Genomic DNA, 20,315 nt, shown 5'->3' with positions numbered 1-20,315 from the left:
ATGTCAGGCAGGTGGTTGTCTAAGAATATGGAGGCCCTTTTTGTAGCTTTCCTGGCTATATAGTCACTATCTTCAGTCCTTAGCTGGTGCTTGAAGAGCATGTTGTCTTTTCAGCCACATGTTGGGATCCATGTGTCCTGGTCTATAGAGTCAATGTAGAATCAACATCATGCAATGTGTATAATCACTTCCTGGAGGATATCACTATCTGTTTGGGAGTAACTTATAGAAACCACTACCACGCAATTGTCTGTCGGGAAGGGGGCTCCTCCTTCATAATCCCTTAAACTGCATTTTTTGCCAGCTCCACACTATCTGAAAGGGAAGCAACCAGAATCATATGTCAAATACAGCTTGTACCATGGATTTGTATAAGTTCTATTGTCAGTGTCTTTCTGGAGTATTGTGTCCAGCTCTTCAAAACAGGATATAGTGGAACTGGAAAAACTGCTGACGAGAGTGACCAAAATGATTAGTGGAGTGGGCCCCTAACAAGGAAAGGCTACAGAGTGGTGCTTTGCAGTTTAAGAAGAAGGTGCCTGAAAGAACATTGAGTGGATAGAAGGAAGTTCTTTCCCTCTTGCATAACACAAAAACCAGCGAACATCTACTAATGTTAATAGAACAGACAAATGGAATTTTTTTTTATCCAGTGTGTAATTTGTGCAACTCCTTGCCACAGGATATGGTGATGACATCTGGCCTAGATGGCTTTAAAAGGGGATTGGACAAATCTATGGAGGAAAAGATAACAATTGTATGCAAATTCCAGCTATTAAAAGTAAACTCTCTGAATGCCAGATGCAAGGGGGTAGCAGAAGATATATGTATCTTGTTCTGAGTGGGGCCAGCACGAGACAGGAAGCTGGTACCGTTTGTTGAGTGGACATCTCTTGACTGCATTTGCTATCCTGTTGGCATTGTGGCGTTCCTCATAGTCTGCTTTGACTTTGCTTTCTGGAATGGTTGGGGGGTTCTCATGTGCCCAAGCTGGTGTGTTCTTGACCACACTCTGGGGCAATATTGCACTACTGAAATTGGACAGGCCCTGAAAGTACTATGTTGCTCCGCATCTCTCAACTTTGGCTCAGTGTGAGGTCCAGTATAGCTCATGCTTATAGAAGTGTAGACACCCACCCAGCCAGGGAAGAGAGGGAGGCACTTGTCCTCCAGCTCAAAAGTCAGCTACATCTCTCCTGCTTCCTATGCCTTGACCATTTTTACATAACACAGGAGGTGTAGTCACCCATCAGAGCTTCTTGGGGCTATATATACTTTCTCAGAGCAGAAAGGTCAACCACCAGGTGAGACTTGCATGAACTGGAGAGGAAGGCTCAGTGGGGTGCCTCTGCAAGCTGCAGATTTATTGCCTCAAAAGCAGCAAAAGTTCTGAGCCTGGGCAGGAGCCAAAGGATGCAAGGTGGTGGTCAGGCAGCAGGAACAGGAAGGGGTGTGGCATGGGCTGGAGGCAAGGCTGGCCTTGGGCCTGGCTGCACATCGCAGTGCCCTTCACGATGATGCGTCAAGCTGTTAGTTGATTGTCACTCCTGCCAAACTGCAGCTGTCGCTGGTGCAGGCAAGTGAGTCTGTGGAGAAGCTGTGGCCTGATGCTTCGCTGCAGAGGCTGTGCCCATGGACTGCCTGTGGCTCTGCCTCAATTTCCACCTCCACCTCGAAGTTCAGCACATCCCTGTGCAAGGCAGAGAACAGAGTTGCTAGTGACCTGGGCTGCATCCAAGGCTGCTGGGCCCCAACTCAGACTAGACGGCTGTCCTGGATGAGAGGACAGCACTGTACTAGAGGCACTGTACCAGAGGACTACACTGTCCTGTACTGGAGGCATTGCCAGGCAGGAACCCTCCAGCCTTGCCAGCAGAGAAGAGTCTTTCCCAGCCTTGGCTGGAGTCTGAACATGGGTCCTACTGCATGCAGGCTGGTAGACAGTCAGGTCCTGCTCAATAGCATCCATGGTTGAGTGGGCAGTTTTCCTCCCCCCCTCCCCCATAGCCTTGCCTACTGACCTGAAGGATGCTTCCTGGGCTTCACGCAGCAGGGTGCCTGCTAGGGTCATGGTGCTGGCTGACTGACTCCCCTTTGGTGGTGGCTCCTCCTGTTGGCTGTGGCTGCTGCTTGGCAGAGAGGAGGCAGCTGCAGCAGCAGAGCCTCCTCCCTCAGCCACTGTAGGGGTAGGCAGAACAGCTAGCAGCTCAGTCACTGGAAAAGGGAGAAAGAGGATGAAAGCAGTCTTGGTCCTGGCCCAGGGAGGCAGTTGCATGCATCTGGGCCACCTCTGCAAGTGCTTCCGAGTGAGCAACCCTGCTGGCAGTCAGCACTCAAAATCTCAAAGGGATGCAGACATGCACCTGCTGCTGTCACAGACTAGACAGCTCTCCCTGAGAGGTGAGAGGCTGTGGTGGTCTGTGACTGCCAAAGCTAACATTCACATCAGCTTCTGAGGACTCTATAGGCAGCCCCCTGCTCTGCAGGTGAGGGTTTATCCAAGTGCAGGCCCTCCTGCACTGCCATGCTAGTTTCCAAGACACAGGGACTGGTTTTGTCTGGGAGCACTTCCAGTCCCCTGAACCCACTCCCCCACATGCTACCTGAAGTGATGCAGAACAAAAAGAGACTGCCCACCACCTTTTCAGCTGGTGAGGAATATCCAGGTGATCTTGGACAAAAGAGCTCTGTGCTTAGCCTTGTGTGTCTGTGAGAAATTGGAACCACAGTCTGGGGGTGAGAAGCCCCTGATCCAAGCAGCTTAAATTTGTACATGTCTGAGTTGAGCAGAACAGGTTGGCTGGTAAGTCTCAGATTTTCCAAAAACATGTAGTTGTTTGGTGAGGCATGGGGGGGGGTGAAGAGGAATGGAGCAAGAAGGGATGTGCCCATGCAGAAGGACGGAACAGAAGTTACCCCCCCCCCCCATAGCCAATTGAATGCTATCTATATTTCTGACAACAAAGAGCATTGTGAATGGATTCACCTGCATGTCCTAGAAATATGAAATTCAGAGGGAAGGAAACATTTGTCTGGCCCAGAAATGAAGGCAAAAGAATCTTCTATTGATCATTTTGTATCTGATTGTTTCCCTTGGATGAACTGGTGTGTTATCAGCCAGGAATAGTCACTAGCTGATTAACTACAATTTAATTAACGCAACTACTGAAGCTGTACCTATTCAGTGGGTGAAAGAAGTTTCTTATTAATTAACAAAGGGAATTCTGATAAGAGGCAACTCAAAGAAAATGAAATATGACTTAAGGAAGATGATGGGGTGGTGACAAAGTAGAGAAGGCAGGGTTGCTCAACTCTTATTTTGCATCTGTCTTCTCCCACAAGAGGAAGGTGATCCAACCCTACAACTGTTGCACTAATGAAAAACGGTGGGTGGGATCACAACTCAGTACAGGTAAAGCAGAAACACCTTGTTCCTTTAAATAAATGTAAGTCCCCAGGACCACACCAGGGGTACTAAAGGAGCTGGCAAATATGATTTCAGAGCTGGTGTCAGTGATCTTTTGATAATTCCTGGACTGACTGGAGATGTAAAAATATCCTCCTCACCTTTAAAAAGGTGAAATCTGGGAAAGTACAGATCAGCCAGCCTGAAATCTACTCCCTCAATAATCCTGGAACAGATTAAGCAAAATGTCTGTGAGCACTTTGAAAATAATGCCATTTCTAGGAGCCAGCAGAGGTGGGTCAAGACATGACTCCTTATTTAGAGTGACTGGTCTGGTGATCATGGAAATACTGTGGACACATAGCCAACCTAGATTTTAGCAAAGTATTTCATAAATTCTATGATCCCCTTGTGCATAAAATGGTTAACAGTGGGGTAGGCATTACTGTTAGGTGGATTCCAAGCTGGTTGAACCACTGTTCCCAACAAGTGTTTTTACTTGGCTCCATGTCAATTTGGAGAGAAGTATTGAGTGGAGTGCCACAGGACTCTGTCTTGGGCCCTGTGATACTCAGCATTTTATAAATGACCTTGATAAGGGAGGTAGAGGGAATGCTTATCAAATCTGTACCTGCTACAAAGCTGAGGAGCGACCCAAAAGCCTGAATCAGGATGTACAAACACAGGTGTGGCACTGAGACAAGGCTGTCCCTTCTTGCACTGCTAGCTTATCTTTTGCAGGTTCAGACCTGCTGCAATCCAGGTAGGAAGCATCAAGGCTCATCTTAGACAACAAAGTTATTTCAACAGGCTGATACTTTCCAGTCCAAAGGAAAATGCCTTTCCTCCATTCTGAGGTCCTCAGCAGGGTTGATAAGGATTCCACGTTTATGCTAATTGATACTGAAGTGAGGGCTAGTAGACAGAGCATCTGCGTTGATAAATTGAAGCAACAGGGATGTAGGTCTGAGAGTTACTTGTTGAGGTAGCTTCCTTTTTCATTCACATATTGTGACCCCCTTGCCCAGTGAAGGCAACAGCTCCTAAAGCCAGAAGCAGCTACTTTTGCTTCTCTCCCAAATCCAAGAGGCGGTGTGGGCCAGCAGATCGAGTGTTGGGCTAGGAGCAGGAAAGTCTAGGCACAAGGCCTTGCTCAGTCATGAAACTGCTTGGTTGGTTGCCATTTTCTGGCCTAACCAACCTCACAGGGTTGCTGTGTGGGGAGGCAAACCTTGTCTGATGCCCTGAATTCCTTGGAGAAAGGATAACACACAACCATCACAACAGTAAATTAAACTGAATTTCAGTCAGGTGCTAGAACTTGTGATGTGATCCCTTATAGTTGCCAGATGTCTAGACTCTCCCCAACCCAACCCCTGTTTAACCCATTTCTGCCCAGCCCACAAGTGTACATATTTGATTCCTGTTGCATATGCAACATTGGGCAGAAATGGCTTAAAGCACTTCAGCAGTAGCTTCCCACAATTACTCACGTACATTTGGTGAGATTCTCCAGTTCCACTGTGGTGTGATCCCCAGCTTTCCTTCGGGTGCCTCTGCATCCCCAGCGATTCCGGCACAGAGAAAGCACCACCACCCCATAGACGTAGGTGAGCATCAGAGGCACCCCCACCCCTGTAGGCAGAGAGCTTGTGATGAAAACCTTCTCTGCTGAAGGGCTTTGGGGAGCCAACCCTATGAAGCAGGAGGCGCCCTGTGCTACCCAGTGTCAACACAAAAGCTACCCTCATCACCTCAGCTCTTACCAACAGTGACAGCTGTGATGACAGGGGACACAAAGAGGGAGAGGAGGATACTGCTGGCAACAGACAGGCACTGCTGGCAGCCTGACAGTTTGCTCTTGCGTCCGTGGCTCAGAACCTAGAGAGAGGGTGGCACTGAGGCAGAGCGGAGCATGGCAAATGGTCCTGCCAGTCAGGGGGAAAACCCTGCACTGGGCCTGGTACACAGACCTCTCCCACTTAGGCGAGGACCTTGTGGGCCTCCTGCAGGATGAAAAGGGTGCATCCCCAAAGCCGTCATCTCCTTACCTTCTTTCCCATATAGATGGGTATGCCCAGAGTAATGACTGGCACAGCAACGCCAGCAACAAGCGAGATCACCATTGGTGCTCCTAGCACCATGCCCAGCTGCCAGAGGATTTTCCGAGTGCGGGACCAGGGCTTCTTCCCCCAGAATGTGCAGCCAGAAGGGCTGAGGAAGAGACAGGAGATCAGGGGTGGTGGTGGAGTATGGTAGAGCATACTCTACCATACAGAAGAGGAAAGTCTTGACAATGCCCACACATTTCGTGAGTGATCTTTGAGGCCATCAGGGCCAAAGGATTTTGCTTGACAAACTCAGATCTGAAGGACTCAGCTGGTTTAAGCAATTCCAAATTTTGCATACATCTGAGAGCAGAAAGGTCTGTACTGCTGCTGGCCAATTCCTACTAGGCTGAATCCAGTCCCACTTATTTTGCCACCAGAGCCAAAAGGTTGCACAACCACAAACGATGTCTAGACAAATAGCAGACCCCACGTCCTTTCCCACTGGAAGGAGCGATTCATGAGCTCCTTGCATTTTATATTAGTGCAATAGTTACTCACTTCTGAATGTTTTTTTTGCTGTCTGATTTGTTTTCTATTTGCAGCAAACCACCATATCAAAGTGGCATACACGTTTCACAATTATATTTTATGTTTAAATTATATCTTTCACATTTATATTTTATATTTAAATTACATCCATGGCTAAGAATAATAATAATAAAGTAATTGGCTATTTTCTATCCTCTTCCCCACCTTTCCTCCAGCAGCCTCATGAGAACTGTGGAGCACTGAGTATGAGAAGGGCTTGGCAGCTGGATCAGGACAGAGCGGGTCCATCCACAGCCCGGTACTGTCTTTTCTATACAGCCAGCCACTTGGGTGCCAAAAATGGTCCAACTGGAGCAGCTGACCCATCAATAATAACAGTCCAATGAGATGGTGAAGTCGAATTATTTCCATGCTGTTTGGTGCTCTCTCATACCTGAAGTCATCCCCAACCTACCTTTACCCCACCCATAATTTTGGAAAAACTCTTGATAGATGTCTTGTGCCTGGCTTGATGGTTTGTGACTTTGCTGTCCTAATGGCTCCTTCATTTTTATCCCTATTGTTTATGGTACAAGCTCTTCTCTCTCTCCACTTGATGTTTGTACTATTTTTGAACACTGCTGCTTTTGCATGTTCCCAGTTACCAGCAACTGGGCTTGCAAATAAGTTTCCCAAAGGGACCCAGATGGCAAGTCCTAACCATTGGCACAATTCCCTTGCCTCACAAACAGGATTCCTCCCCCATCCCCACCTGAGAAAGTGCACATCCGTGATCTCACGCAAGCAGAGCCAGCAGAAGAGGCACCCACAAACAGTGCAGTTCATGCGATTGCAGCTCCCATCGTTGACCTTCATGATGAAGGCACCACAGCGTGGACACACCTTGATGACATCATTGTCTGCTGAGAGAAAACGGGCCAGACTCAGGAAGTGGAGCAGAACACTGGGCCCTACCTGACAGTCTCTGCCCCACAATCCTAGGAGTGTGAGACCTCATGGCAGAGGAGAAGCAAGGTGTCCCCACAGCCATCACCTCACTGGCAGTTGGGTACTCTTCCCTGGTTCCCTCCCCCATTCACTCACTGTGGGAGGTTGCCTCTTCCTTCTGGATCAGCTGTGTGGAAAGTCCCACCGCCCCTGGTGCCTGCCGGCTCCATTCCTGCCAGGCCTGCTCACAAGAGGAGTTGGGATGCCAAGGCTGCCGGCAGTGGTAGCAGAACTCGGTCCTGCAGTCCTGGCGCCCACAGACCAGCCGGGGACATTCAGCACAGCCATATGCAATGACTGCATAGCTGGAATGGAGAGAAAGGGACATCACCTCAGAAGCAGGCCAGCAAGCTTCTACTCTCCACAACCCTCTCATTCCAAGTTCCACAATTTTCTCTGGGATGAATCCTCACCTTGTTGGATGGGGGGGGGGGAAGAGAGAGAATCAGGTTTTGGACCTTTTCAGGGTCCTACAAATTGCCTTCCATTGATCCAGCCCCATAGTGGCTCTTCAGGGTCTCCAAGAGAGGAGGGTCTTTCCCTGGCCTTCTCAGAGACCAAGGGAGCAGTGTCTGCCATGGGGCAAGGTTGGTGCCATCTCCCCATGTAGCACTGAGTTCCCTTGCAGGCTCTGTGCCTTGACTTCTGAGCAAAGTTTTTGCTTTATCCCTTCCCACCATTTGCACTGGTCTGCCCTTAATTGCACAGCACCTAGAACCCCAAGGGGTGGCATTCTGGCTGGGAGCCACAGGTTTAGACACAGCACAGCCAAGCCAGAGTCCTGCAAGGTCCCGCTGCATGTAGTGACTGTTTTGCACTGGCCAGAGTCTGCTCTCCATGGGGAGGAACAAGGGAGAGCTTTTGCATGTGCACTTCTGAACTTGCTGCAACCACCCTCACAGGTGAGACTCAGGGTCAAGGTATGAACTTCTGCTGGTGCTTGAGAGAGCCTGACCATTTGATGTCTTAAGTCTTTGACATCCTAGTAAGACTGCAACCTAAGACTGGATTTGGGGATACTTAAGTTAACTTGAATACAGAATTAGGCTATGTTGAAAACATGAGAAAGGTCAGAGACGACTGCCCTCTGGTCAAGAAACAGCAATGGGATGGTTATGGTCATCGCAAGAGGGAGAGAGAGACTTGACTCTTTAGCGGAGGTGGGAATGTGTCTGCCTGCTAGAATATTACTGCCCCATTCCTGACCTTTGCAAAGCTGCTTCTGCCTGCATCTAGCATGGGGCAGTTGCTCTTCCAGGAAGGCTACAGACCAAGCCTGGCCAGGAATGTCTCTCAATTCTTGTGTCTACCTCAGGTTAAGGGTAGTGCCTCATGCTCCCTATTTATGCAGGTACAGAAAATGTTGAAGGCCTCTGGCCATTTCACTGGAGGGAGAAGGGCTCGGCTGAATGGAATGGAAGCAGTGGAGAGCCCAAAGGAGAAAGGGCCCTCTTGCTCTCCCTTCAGCCAGGCCTGCTGTGCTGCGGCAAGATAGGCAGCTGGGCTCTGCTAAGCCAGGGGGAGCCCACTGGGACTGCGATCCTATCCACACTGACCAGGGAGTGAGCCCCCATTTATAACGGCCCTTCCTTCTGAGCAGACATGCACAGGATCGGGCTCTCGGTATCCAGGATCAGCAGCTGGATCTGCCAGCTGAGCTCCGCTCAGGGTCTCAACGCCATTCCCCCTTTGAGGGCGGCGGCGGCGGCAGCAGCAGCAGGGGCTCTTGCAAGGCCGCGGAAGGGTCTCCTTCCTCCGCCCCCCGCGCAGCGCTCCCCACCTGCAGTCGGGCGCGGGGCACCAGCGCGTGCCGGGGTCGGCCAGCAGCAGGCGGCGCAGCAGGCACTCCTCGTACTTGTCGCGCAGGCCGGCGTCGGGCAGCAGGCGCTGGACCTCGGCGGGCGGCAGCGGGGCCGGGCAGTGCGGGCAGGCCAGCGGCACGCGGCTCTCGCGCAGCTCCAGGCACCAGTACTGCTGCAGGCAGGCCAGGCAGGAGCGGTGCGCGCAGCAGGAGAGCGGCGGCAGCGCCTCCGGGGGCTGGGCCAGCAGGCAGAGCGGGCACTCCAGCCAGCCGGCGCCCGGCTCCTCGACCGCCCCCGCCGCCGCCTCCTCCTGGACCGCCACGGGGGCGCCGTCCGGCTGGGACTCCCACGCCGGAGAGCAGGGCGGCCCCACCTTGGGCCGCTTCATGTTGGAGCGCCGCCTCCGTCCCCTCCGGCTGGACTGCCCATCCCGCCTGCCCATGGACGGCGCCCGCCGGCTGGCTCGGCTTGGCCGGGCTCCGGCGGCGTCATTCCTCCCTCTCCCGCTGCACCGCAGCAGCCACACGGAAGCCTGGGAAACGTAGTCCGCTCCGTCTCCCCATTGCAGCGCGGCCCCCCGCCCCCACCCCGCCTCTGCTGCCCGTTCCTCCTGGCTCACGCAGAGGGGGTGGCGTAGCTAGAGCGGGTGCAAAGCACTAAGTTTTGCAGGGAGCCTCCTCAAGGCGTGTAAGTGCCTTATTGCAATAAGCGCAATAATTCTTATTGCAAGGACTCTTCCCCAAGAAGATTTCACATACAGACACCCAAGTGGAACCTCCACTCCACCAACAGGTTGAACCAGGTAATGAACCCCACGCAGGTAAGCAGTAGAGGAGAGGTACTCTCTGCTCTTAGCAAAAGGAAGGGATGGTTAGACAACACAGTTTATAGTAAAGGCGCAAGTAATAATCCTGAAGAGTTGGGGGGAAGAGAAATGAGAGGGAGATGCAGTAGCAATACATTGCATTTTGGGATTGCCCCCCTTGCCTACCTGTGGGGTGCATTGTTTTTGCTCCCCCAGTTTGAGTGGTGAAGTAGATATTCCAATTGAGTGTCTGTATAGGGAGACCTCCAGAGGCAGAAGACCTGCAATAAGAACTCTGAGAAGTCGAGCTTTAACAAAATATATTGCCAGACATGTTGTGAGGGACCAGAGGTGGTTTCTGCAAGTGCCGTTCTCTCATAGGTCCCACCACCATAGTTCTCTTTGAGTACTCTAAGCATGAATGACAAGAAGCCAAGTATAATGGAAGATCAGAAGATCACTGGGCGGATGATACCGTGTTGACAGCGATTTCTGTGTTTTGACAGCTGGTTGACAGCTCTGGGAAGAGCCCCACAGCTGTAATCAATTAAGGCCAATGGAGACTCTGAAAGACACCTGAGCTTCATTTGGGTTGATGGGACTTTGCATGGACTTACGAGGTGGCTCACACCTGACTCTAATTTTGGATAACCAGGACCTGCAAGAATAAAAAACAGCCCCAGAAGGAGCATAGGATACAGAGGAGGGGAATGCTGGGACTCTGTTGGAGGACTACAGATAATGGAGGGGGCTGTTGAGACTGCCTGACAGACCTACATTAGACCCATCCAAGGGCAGATATGGGGTTCTGCTAGATTGCCACTGGAATGGAAAGATTCTGTGCTTTGAAGAAGATTTTGTGCTTTGAAGCTGCTGGGGACTTGCTCACCTCCTAAGTTAAGTGAAGTTTTGGGGGGAAGGGAAAGTCTCTGGACAAGAGGAATTGCTAAGGAGTGTTTGTATAGCAATAAATTTTGTTAATACTGGTAAGGCTGTTCTGTAGTTCTTTTGCACATTGCAGCTGCTGTTTCTGGAGAAGGGGAGGTGTTAATTGGCCGAAAAGTGGGCATTAGAAGGGAGGCTGAATATTTCAGGCAGGACAAATTGGTTCCAGGAGCTGAGTTAAAGGACACCAGGCTAGAATAGCTCCATGCCCATGCAATCTAATCTGAGATCTGGTTTCCTTGGCAGAGGCTTGGTACTGGTGTTGGTGTGACTGGTTGCCAAATGTGGTCTGTATCCTATGCTTTGTCATACAAACTGGCCATGGCAGGAGGTGCAATTTTCTGCTGTATTCCCTTCCCAATTGTTCTTTATGGGGTGACTCCTACTTATGCTAGCATTTTTCTGGTATTGGAGATGTTTGTTGTCCAAACAGGGTTAGGATATGGTGCATGTCGACTGCTCCTCATCGCACCCACATCATGTCCCAATCTTCTCTCCACCAGTGGAGTTACACGGGCATCCAAGTGATGTCCAAGCTATATTGGTGGGCTTTTTTTTTGTTGGTCAGGCTTCTACACTGGCAAGGCTATTGTAGTGGTGGTGTATGTGGAGTACTGGTGTACCTCAAGGGTTGGACTGGGATGTTAAGTCTGGTGGGAGAGGAGGAAAACATGATAATAGCTATAGTCAGTAATAACAAGCAACAGGTGCTGTCAGTGATGCCAAGGGCACTGTGAGTGGCTAGAGCAGCGGCCCAAAGCAAAAGGGGTCTTGTGTCACATCCAGGACAATCTGTGATTCATTCATATGTAGTAATGGCTGTAAGTCCCCTTACAGTCAGTGGGGCTTACTCCCACGAAAGTGTGGATAGGATTGTAGCCAGGCATTTACACAACAGTAAGACCAACCAAACACAGGGGAACGTGCAGCCCAATTCTATGCATGTCTACTCAGAAGTAAGTCCCATTACAGTCAGTGGGGCTTACTCTCATGAAAGTGTGGCTGGGTTTGCAGCCTTGCTCCTGAGTAAGCACGCAGGGCTTGCACGGGAAGGGCCGACAGCAGCAGGAAGACGGCCACGAGCCAAGGACAGCGTGCAGGGCTGCTGGCGGCGGCCACGCGGGCACGATCCCTCCCTCCCCGGGCACGCGCAGGCGCAGCAGCCGCTTCCGCCGACGCTAGGCCCGGCGGGGCCGTGCTCGGCGCCGGACGTCCTGCGCTCGCTCGGAGCCGGCGGCCCTCGGGGGCCTGTGGCGGGCGGGGGTCCGAGATGGCGAAACTCCCGCCGGCGAGCCGGGCCGCTCCTGCGCAGGCGCTGGCCTCCGAGCGGCCGGGACTCGGCTTCCCGTCATGCCGCGCGGACGGAAGCGGAAGCGCCCGCCGCTGCCCCGGCCGCCAGCCCCGCGGATGGGCGGGAGCGGCGGGGGGAGCCGCGGGAGCTTCGAGGCGGAGGGAGCCGCGGCCGGGGCGGGGGAGGCGCCCAGGGCTGGAGCCGCCGCCGCCCCCGGGCAGGATGCCCCGCCGGAAGCAGCGCCACCCGCAGCCCGTCAAAGGTCAGCCGGCGGCCGGGCGCCGCGTCCCGCGGGGTGGGGGCGGGGACGGGGGCTGGGACGGGGGGTCTCGGCCGCCCCGGCCCGCCACCCAGCGACCCGCTCTCCGTCTCCGTCTCTCCCTTGCAGTGGACGCGGCGGGCGCGCCGGCCGAGCCTGCGGGGGACGAGGAGGGCCCGGCGCCGCCGCCGCCGCGGAGAGGCTGCCTCCTGGAGCCGGAGCCGGAAGGCGGCGACGAGGACGAGGACGAGGAGGGCAGCGAGGGGGAGGGCGGCGGCTGCGCCCGCCCAGTCCTGTCCCTCGCGAGGGACGCGGAAGGTGGGTCCCGCGCGGGGCTCGGTCTCCTCGGGCGGGCCCCCCCGGCTGGCGGGGAGGGAGAGGCGCGGTGAGGACGCCGCTGACGCCCTTCCCTGTGTGCCGCAGACTCTCTCGGGGGGCCGCTGGGGCTGCCGGCCTTCGCCCTCGCCGACGAGGAGTTCCTGCCGCCGTGCCGGGAGGAGGACTCCGGGAGCGGGGCCGGCGCAGGGCCGTCCCTGCCTTGTCACCACTGTGGCCTGCCTGCTCCCGGCTCCGCCCCCGGCCACCACCCCCCTGAGGAGGACGAGGACGAGGACGAGGAGGAAGGCTCCCTCAGAGGGGGGCGTGTGGTCTTCTCCTGCCAGCTGTGCCCCTTCGCCTCCCACTACTCCAGCCACCTCAAGCGCCACATGAAGACCCACAATGGGGAGAAGCCCTACCGCTGCCCGCACTGCCCCTACGCCTCAGCCCAGCTCGTCAACCTGACGCGGCACCTGCGCACCCACACGGGCGAGAAGCCCTACCGGTGCCCCACCTGCCCCTTTGCTTGCAGCAGCCTGGGCAACCTCAAGAGGCACCAGCGAGTGCACGGGCAGGAGCGGGCCTTGCCCTGCAGCTCCTGCAACTGCCGCTGTGTCCATGGCACTCCCCTCCAGCACCACAGCCAAGGACTCCAGGGGGTGACCGAGGCTGAAATGGAGGGACCAGCTGCTGCAGACCAAGAGACAGGTACCCAGGAGGGAATCTGGATAGGGCATTCAGAGGGACAAATGGGTCAGTGGGGCAGCCCTTTCTGTTTAGCAGGGGGTGGGGGGATAGCAGAGCTTTCCTTTCTGTGCTGAATGTACAACCTTATTTCTACAGAAACTTAGTGCTCCAGCAAGTTTTGAGGAGCCAGGCTGTGTCTGTCTCTGGCTGAGCTGGGCCAACCTCCAGTCCTGAATTTGTTGCATGGGGGTGCAGAAACATCTTGTTTTTAGGCTGCAGTCTTGTGCACTCCCCGAGGCACTAGGGGCGGGGACACACACTATACGATGCATGCAGCTGGCCTAGCTGACCCTTGGATTCATATACAGCAGGGCTCTTCTGATGTTCTTATGCAGATCTTCTGGGGCAGCGCTTTTTCTCACAGCTGCTTTTTCTCCACAGCATCGCTGCTGCCGGGCTCCCCCTTCTTGCGGCCTGAAGACTCTGCCCCGGTTCTTCCCGAGTTACTCTTTCCTTTCACGTGTCGGGCCTGTGGGCTGGTTCTGGAGGCTGACGAGGGCTTGGGGGAGCCCGTGTGTGGGCGCTGCAGTCTGGCAGTGCTTGGAGGCGAGACTGCCTCTCCAAAAGGCTTCTCTTGCCAACTCTGCTCCTTTGTCACCACCTATCCCAACCACCTAGCCCGCCACATGAAGACACACAGTGGCGAGAAGCCCTTTGCCTGTGCCCTCTGCCCCTACGCCTCCGCCCACCTGGACAACCTCAAGCGCCACCAGCGGGTCCATACGGGGGAGAAGCCCTACAAGTGCCCTCTGTGTCCTTACGCCTGTGGCAATCTGGCGAACCTCAAGCGCCACGGCCGCATCCACTCAGGCGACAAGCCATTCCGCTGCCGCCTCTGCTCCTACTCCTGCAACCAGAGTATGAACCTGAAACGGCACATGCTCAGGCACACAGGTGAAAAGCCCTTCCAGTGCCACATCTGCCCCTACACCACTGGCCACTGGGACAACTACAAGCGGCACCAGAAGGTGCATGGACAGGACTTGACCAAGGAGAGGGCAGGGCCTGGTTTGGACAACAATCTGCCTTAGTGGTGAATGGAGAGAGGAGCTGTTTCTCCCTTTGGGGGGGGGGAGAGGCATGCTTGAAAGCTCTCTGCCCAGACACTCCTAAACAGCAAGAGACAGCTTTTTCTCAAGCAGGGAGAGTGGCAACTGGTGGGTGGGGAGGTCCTGGTGCTCTTTTGTCTTTGTGCCTGTTGTTTCCCCCTCCCCCTTGTGGTTGCTGCTTGAGTCTGTGTAATTTATATGGTGTATTAATGCATTAAACTGTTTTCATATCTTGCTTTATTTTGGCTGGGGGGTAGTATAGGATCTGGAGGGTAACTGTGAACCTAAGCCTCTGACAGCAACAAAACCTCTTGTCTGAGCTGCTTCGAAGCAGGCCCTGGAGATAGGTGCAGAAAAAAGCCAAGAGGGTGCTCTCCCTTTGTGGCAGGGTAATGTCATGGGCAAGAAGAGGGAAGGGCTCACACGCTCTATTCCTAGTCATCATCTATTTAATCATTGCCACAAACATTTGTTAATGTTCATCTTGTAAACAGAAAGAAGAGAAATGAAGAGGTTACAAGCCTAGTGATTATGCCGGAGCCTGGGGGCAGCAAGCTGCTGCCCTCATCTGGCACATATGAAGCAGAAGCCACTGGCCAGTCTGCCTCCCCCTGCTGGGCAAAGGCCCAGAGGGTGCAGGGTTAGCCTAGCCAAGGTTGAGGCACATTAAGATCAACCTAGGAACAGGTCATACATTCCACAGAGATGCAGCAGGGCAGGGCACCTACAGGTCCTCATCTCCAATGCCCTCAAAGGCGTAGTTGCCATGGAAGTCGTTGGTGCCGGTGTTGGTGGAAGAGCTGGAATGACTGATGGCCCGCAGGCTGACTGAGCCTAATTTGCTCTGGGGAGATGAGGAGAGAATTAGCAAAGTCCTCAAGAGATACAAGCATGTTGAAGAGGTAAAGAGCTGTGAATCACTCACCGAGACCTTTGCAATTGATTCCCGGTTGGTATCAGGAGAGTCCTGCCAAGACAGACAAGCAAGTCAAAGGGAAGGATGCATGCATCTGCACGCATACATACGCACAAGCAAGGGCAAAACCTGCTTACCAGGAGTGGGGGAGACTTCACAGCTTGCTGGCTATCTGAGCGTTGCAGTGCTACATTGGCTCTCCTGCGGAACATCTGGAAAGAAGGGAGAGCAGAGACTTATGAGACCCCACAGTCCCAGGGCAGGCACTCGACCCTGTTTGTGGGCCTCCCACAGGAACTAAGAGTAGGGAGCAGCTGCAGAAGGAAGCCACAGTCTCACCTTGCGGATGCTGCCTCCCGATTTTTTCACCATCAGTTCATCTACCATGGACTGCAGGCAGATACTAAGCATTATAGCCTGAGGAGAGAAGAAGCGGTCAGTTAACCGGAACAAGAGCGAGGCTTGACTTTGCAAAAGTTGCCATAAGAACCACAGACAAAATGCTGTTCCTTGGCAGACTTCAGAGGAATTTAAAGTATGCATAGCTTGGAAAGAATGCAAATTATCTTGATACCTGACAAACATGGGGGGGGGGACACACACACCTATGTTTTTGATCTTGTTTTCTTAGGGCCCAATCCTATCCAACTTTCCAACACCAGTGCAACTGCAATGCAGCCCTGAGGTAAGGAAACAAATGTTCCCATACTTTGAGGAGGCCTCTGTGAATTCCTCCCCACCACAGAATGCAGTGCATGCCACATTGGCATGGCTGCACCAGCACTGGAAAATTGGATAGGATTGGGCCCTTTGTAAAGATGACCAATGCAACTAAAGCCTGGCCTGTGATCAGGATTCCCCTCCCCAAAACACAAGGCCATCTTACCTGTGGGCTAGTGATGGTGACCCACTGCAGGCGATCTTTGCTCATCAGATACTCAAAAGCCAGTTCTAACTTCACCTCTGACTTGCCAGCGGTTGGGCCCAATGTCCCATTGTGTACAGGGACCTGGAAGAAAGCAGGCTGTGAGGCTCCCTCACACCCCCACTTGCACTGTGTGTATCTGCCAGGCTCCTAGAGGAGCTTCAGCATCTTATTTTGCACAGAGATGACTGGTGGGGGGAGTCAGTCCCTGGCTAAAGGGATTTCAGACTGCAGGACTAAGAAAAAGAGACAAGTGATCCGTGCACCCAAGACGGGGAAATTTCTGAAGTCAAGTGAGAGTGGGGAGCAGCTACAGCAGAGACATTCCAAACAGTGGGGATTAATGCCATTTGAAAAGTGGAAGAAGTGAAGCCACATATGGAAGCTGCTTGAAGAACATGATGCTTGAAAAAGCTAGGGTGTAATATATCTACCTAAAGCAAGCAGGCTGGCTAGGTGGACGCCATCCACTGACTCACCGAGGAAGTGACCCGCCAGCAGCGCATTCGTGTGACTTTGAAACTCCCCTCCTTGATCTGCTCAGTAGGCAGCTTGACTTGGAAGTTCAGCTCACTGTTCCCAGCCCCAACAATCACATGACAGCCCTTCTCAGGGAAGTCCGTTACACAGGGGTCAAATTTGAGATAGCCGTAATACTTGAGAGTCTGCGCCAGGCGGATGAACTGGGGCAAAGAAAAGAAAGGAGGGCTGCTGGGCACCACTAGGCTTTGTGCCTTGGCTGTCTCCCAACAAGGTCAGGCAAGTAGTTACCACCACCAGCTATGCACAGCCCAAGTCAAGACTCACCTCCTTCTTGGATACCTTCTCCTGCAAAGACTTCAACTGACGGTGCTGCTCCTTACTGGCAAGGATCCAGCCCTGCTCAATGTCTGCTACTGTCTAAGGGGACAGGAGAAGAGAGGAAGAGATAAGCTAGGGCTATGTTGCTTGACCCCCTCCCCACAGCAAAATCCTTCTCACCTGGGCATACAGAAGATTCAGCCCAACCCGCTGCTCCATGACATCCTCATCATAGGCAGAGTCCCAGTAGCTGCCAGAGAGGGGGGGAAACAGCGACAGGTTGTTAGAAGACACAAGCTAGCTCCTTGTGTGGGAAGGGCTGGCCATAGCTCTTCCCACCCTTCCCCTTACCTCTTACGCAGGAGGATCTTGTACTCTGGATTGTGGAGGCTGGTGACCGACACATAGGGCAGCTCAAACTCCTGGAGTTTCCGAATGACTGGGGGGAAAAAAGCAGTCAGAGGCAGACCCAAAGCAGCCCACCAAGCCTTCCTTACATCACAGCAGGCACAACACTCACAGGAGAAGGCTCCATCCTTGGCATCCCGCACCAGGAAAAGATGGAAGTAGCCAATTAAGTCCTCTGGCAGGTCCAGCTTCGAGGCTACAGCCTGAAGAGGGAGGAAGGGGGCATCACCAAGCTCTCAGCCCTCCTGCTGGCAGTAGACTGGGAAATGCCGACCAGAAGGATCAGCCCCGTTCCTCCCACCACTTGCTATTTCTAGCAAGCCTGCATGCTTCTGCCCCCAGAAGGTACTGACCTCCAAGACATCTTCTGTCTGGTCAGAGGTAAGGATGTTGACTTTCACCTTCTGACCATTCGACAGCAGCACCTCCAACTGCACCTCCTCAGTGGGGATCTGCTGTGTCTCCTGGGAGCACACAAGGGTTGTGATCAGCCCCTTGGCTCCCCCAATGGCACTTTCCCCTGCCTCCAGTTCCTCCTCTGCCCTACCTGTTGAGCTTTGCGCAAGAAGCCGTTGAAGGTCTCGCTGCCTCCCAGCAGAGGGTCCTGGCGTACTGTGGGGAGACAGAAGGCTGTGGGCGCCCCCAGTCCAAAAGGCCTAAATTCCTGCCACTGCCTCCAAATTGCTGGGTGACACGGGCACCCACCTGTTTCGTTACTCATCTTCAAGGGACTTACCTGCTTGCATATACTTCTCCAACTGCTCCCGCCGCTGCTCTACCTCTGCTGGAGTAAGAGTGAAGATCTTCTTGGGGGGGAAGGCTGGCACCACGTTGGCACCATATTCTTTCCTAAGCTACAGAAAGAACAGCACTTTTAGTCATCAGAAGCTGCTGTGGGTGTGGCAGACAGTCCCCATTGTGGCTCCTGACAAGGGGTTGACTGCCCTTTACTGCCTCAGAGTGAAGTGTCCCACAACTGCTGTAGGCCAGGAAGGGAATGAGTGTCATGGAGGAATTTTCATTAGGTGGGAAGCGCCTCTGCTGCCAGGCACTTCTAGCCTCCCCCTGCTCCTCACCTGTTCATGCAGGCCCAGCAGCTGGCTATATCGCACTTGACAGTGCAGGACACCATTCACATGGATGTTATAGGCCTGTAACAGGAGAAAGGGTGGCAACTTGACCCACACAATAGGATCTGAGGGACAGGATCCCTATTGGCTGCCCCCACCCCCAGCTTTACGGAGGCTAGAGATCTGCCAGCAGATATGAATTTCCTGGTGATCAGTTCTATGGCAGGTAGAAGGTCACAGGCCTTCTATGGGGTCAAGAGGGTGAACAGTCACTTGTTATCATTCTCCCTCTCTAAAGTACTTTCAGCTGATGAAGGTGAAAGATTCAGGGCCATGGCACAATCAAGAACAGGGAGAGCTCTTCTGAGTGGAGATCCAAGAGGTCCCCGCTCCTTACCTGACTTGGGTTTCCACTAACAACCTTTAACCCACAAGGGGGAACATCATTCAAAGTTGGCTTATGGGGAATTCTGCTTTGTATTAGAGAAAGGAGTAGAGAAATTTTCTGGAGGGGGAGTGTGGCAGCTCACCAGATCAACCAAGCACAAAACAGACACACTCTCCCTGCACGTTTCAGTGTCCTGTAGGCTTCCCTCAGAAGTGCCTTCCGCAGCCAATAAAAACAGGAAGCAGGGGGGCAGATGTGTGACCAACTCATCTTCCCAATGGTTGGTTCGCTCACTTCTGCTGCTGACCCACACCAGCCAAGGAGCAGGCTGGAAGCCCTCCCTGCCAATAAGGTTTTCTCACAAGCAAGGGCCTCCAAACACATGCAGGCACAGTCCCCCAAACTTGCTGTGGGACCAGGGCAAGGAAGGCAAAGGGGGCTTGCGCTGGCTGTCCCATCTGTCCCCACTGGTCTTTTTCTGTCTCTGTCTGAAACACCAGGAAGCGGCTGTCACTAGATGGAGCCCAGGTGGTCTGCATCAGCATGAGGGCAGATTCAGGGCCCAATCCTATCCAACTTTCCAGCACTGATGCAGCCCTGCCAGTGGGTTGTGTGATGCATTCTAGAGGGTGAGGGCATTCATGGAGGTCTTGGGGCTGCATTGTGACTGCGCTGGGAAGCTGGATAGGGTTTGGTCCTCAGAGGTGCCTGGGAAGAGCGCCCGGCCTCGACTTGCCTGGGGGCGTGCAAAGAAGGTTACGGACCGGTAGTACAGGCTAGGAAAGCCAGCAAGGCTGGGAGAGCCTTACTTGCCAGCAGATCCGCACGGGACTGAGCCCAAGCCTATGCCTGTCTACTCAGAAGTAAGTTCCGTTATAGTCAATGGAGCTTACTCCCAGGAAAGTGAGGCTAGGATTGCAGCCAGACAAGGAACGGGGCGCCCCCGCAGGCAGCACTTGACAGTGGGAGGAAAGAAGGAAGGTGGCAGCTGCCCACCAGGCGGGGCATAGCAACAGGAGGACGGGGCGGCGGAGGAGGACGGGGCGACGGGCCCCATCGCCGTCCTCGCCCTCTGCCCCCTGGACTAGGGAGGCTGTTCAAGGCCGGCAGAGAGAGGGGCTGATTCGGCCTCCACCCAGCTGGGCAGCTTGAAGGCGACAGCCCCGCCGAGCCTTGCCGGGCCAGCGAACTGCTTGCACCCCAGCTCGCCCACCCGTTCGCCCGGCCCGTGTCAACCCGTCCCGAGCTCTCCGCCCAGCACTCCCAGGAGCGCCCCCATCGGGCCCCGCTGCCGGAGGGGAGCCTCTCGCAGCACCCACCACGTAGGCCCCGGTGCCGCCGTCCGCCGCGCGGGTCTCGGTCTCCGGGATGGAGAAGTGCATGGCCACTTCGACCACCCGCTGCCGCTGCCGCTGCCGCTGCCGCTACCTCCAGCAGAGGCCGGACCCGGAGCCAGCCACCGTCGCCATCTTGCAGGGCCGCGGGGAGGGACCACCCCAGGCTGCGGGCGGAGGAGCAAGCGGCGGCGCCACCCCCTGGCCGTGGCCGCTCCGCCCGCGTCGAGGAGGTCCCAGCGAGCGCTGTAGAGCGCGCCAACC

At 54.2% G+C, this 20,315-nt stretch overlaps 3 protein-coding genes across 4 annotated transcripts; 1 reads left to right on the top strand and 2 right to left on the bottom strand.

Moving 5' to 3' along the window:
• Positions 1 to 545: 545 nt before the first annotated feature.
• On the bottom strand, positions 546 to 9,330 carry LOC136636772 (E3 ubiquitin-protein ligase RNF19B-like). Of its 2 annotated transcripts, none has more exons than XM_066612031.1 (8): positions 8,774 to 9,330; positions 7,090 to 7,298; positions 6,758 to 6,908; positions 5,458 to 5,620; positions 5,173 to 5,287; positions 4,904 to 5,041; positions 2,022 to 2,214; positions 546 to 1,690 (listed from the first exon to the last, which is right to left on the bottom strand). In XM_066612031.1, the coding sequence occupies exons 1-8, from the start codon at positions 9,235 to 9,237 to the stop codon at positions 1,531 to 1,533; spliced, it is 1,593 nt and encodes a 530-aa protein (XP_066468128.1). In that variant the 5' UTR covers positions 9,238 to 9,330; the 3' UTR covers positions 546 to 1,530. The 2 variants fall into 2 exon arrangements, with proteins under 2 accessions (XP_066468128.1, XP_066468129.1); XM_066612032.1 differs by having other exon boundaries at positions 547 to 1,690; positions 6,758 to 6,905.
• A 2,460-nt stretch (positions 9,331 to 11,790) lies between these two features.
• ZNF513 (zinc finger protein 513) lies at positions 11,791 to 14,440 on the top strand. The gene is made up of 4 exons (XM_066626795.1): positions 11,791 to 12,098; positions 12,225 to 12,413; positions 12,519 to 13,121; positions 13,542 to 14,440. Exons 1-4 carry the CDS (start codon positions 11,816 to 11,818, stop codon positions 14,189 to 14,191), a joined length of 1,725 nt encoding a protein of 574 aa, XP_066482892.1. The 5' UTR covers positions 11,791 to 11,815; the 3' UTR covers positions 14,192 to 14,440.
• Positions 14,441 to 14,640: 200 nt separating this feature from the next.
• SNX17 (sorting nexin 17) lies at positions 14,641 to 20,222 on the bottom strand. The gene is made up of 15 exons (XM_066626809.1): positions 20,037 to 20,222; positions 18,336 to 18,410; positions 17,996 to 18,113; positions 17,807 to 17,871; positions 17,613 to 17,723; positions 17,372 to 17,462; positions 17,203 to 17,290; positions 17,032 to 17,101; positions 16,858 to 16,950; positions 16,530 to 16,733; positions 16,012 to 16,134; positions 15,465 to 15,542; positions 15,263 to 15,337; positions 15,135 to 15,176; positions 14,641 to 15,053 (listed from the first exon to the last, which is right to left on the bottom strand). The coding sequence occupies exons 1-15, from the start codon at positions 20,097 to 20,099 to the stop codon at positions 14,934 to 14,936; spliced, it is 1,416 nt and encodes a 471-aa protein (XP_066482906.1). The 5' UTR covers positions 20,100 to 20,222; the 3' UTR covers positions 14,641 to 14,933.
• Between the last annotated feature and the right edge of the window lie 93 nt (positions 20,223 to 20,315).

This window comes from Tiliqua scincoides, chromosome 1 (genome assembly GCF_035046505.1).
Source record: "Tiliqua scincoides isolate rTilSci1 chromosome 1, rTilSci1.hap2, whole genome shotgun sequence".
In the NCBI taxonomy this organism is placed as follows: domain Eukaryota; kingdom Metazoa; phylum Chordata; class Lepidosauria; order Squamata; family Scincidae; genus Tiliqua; species Tiliqua scincoides.
The sequence above is the reverse complement of the archived record's forward strand: the minus strand, read 5'-3'. Positions and strand labels throughout refer to the sequence as shown.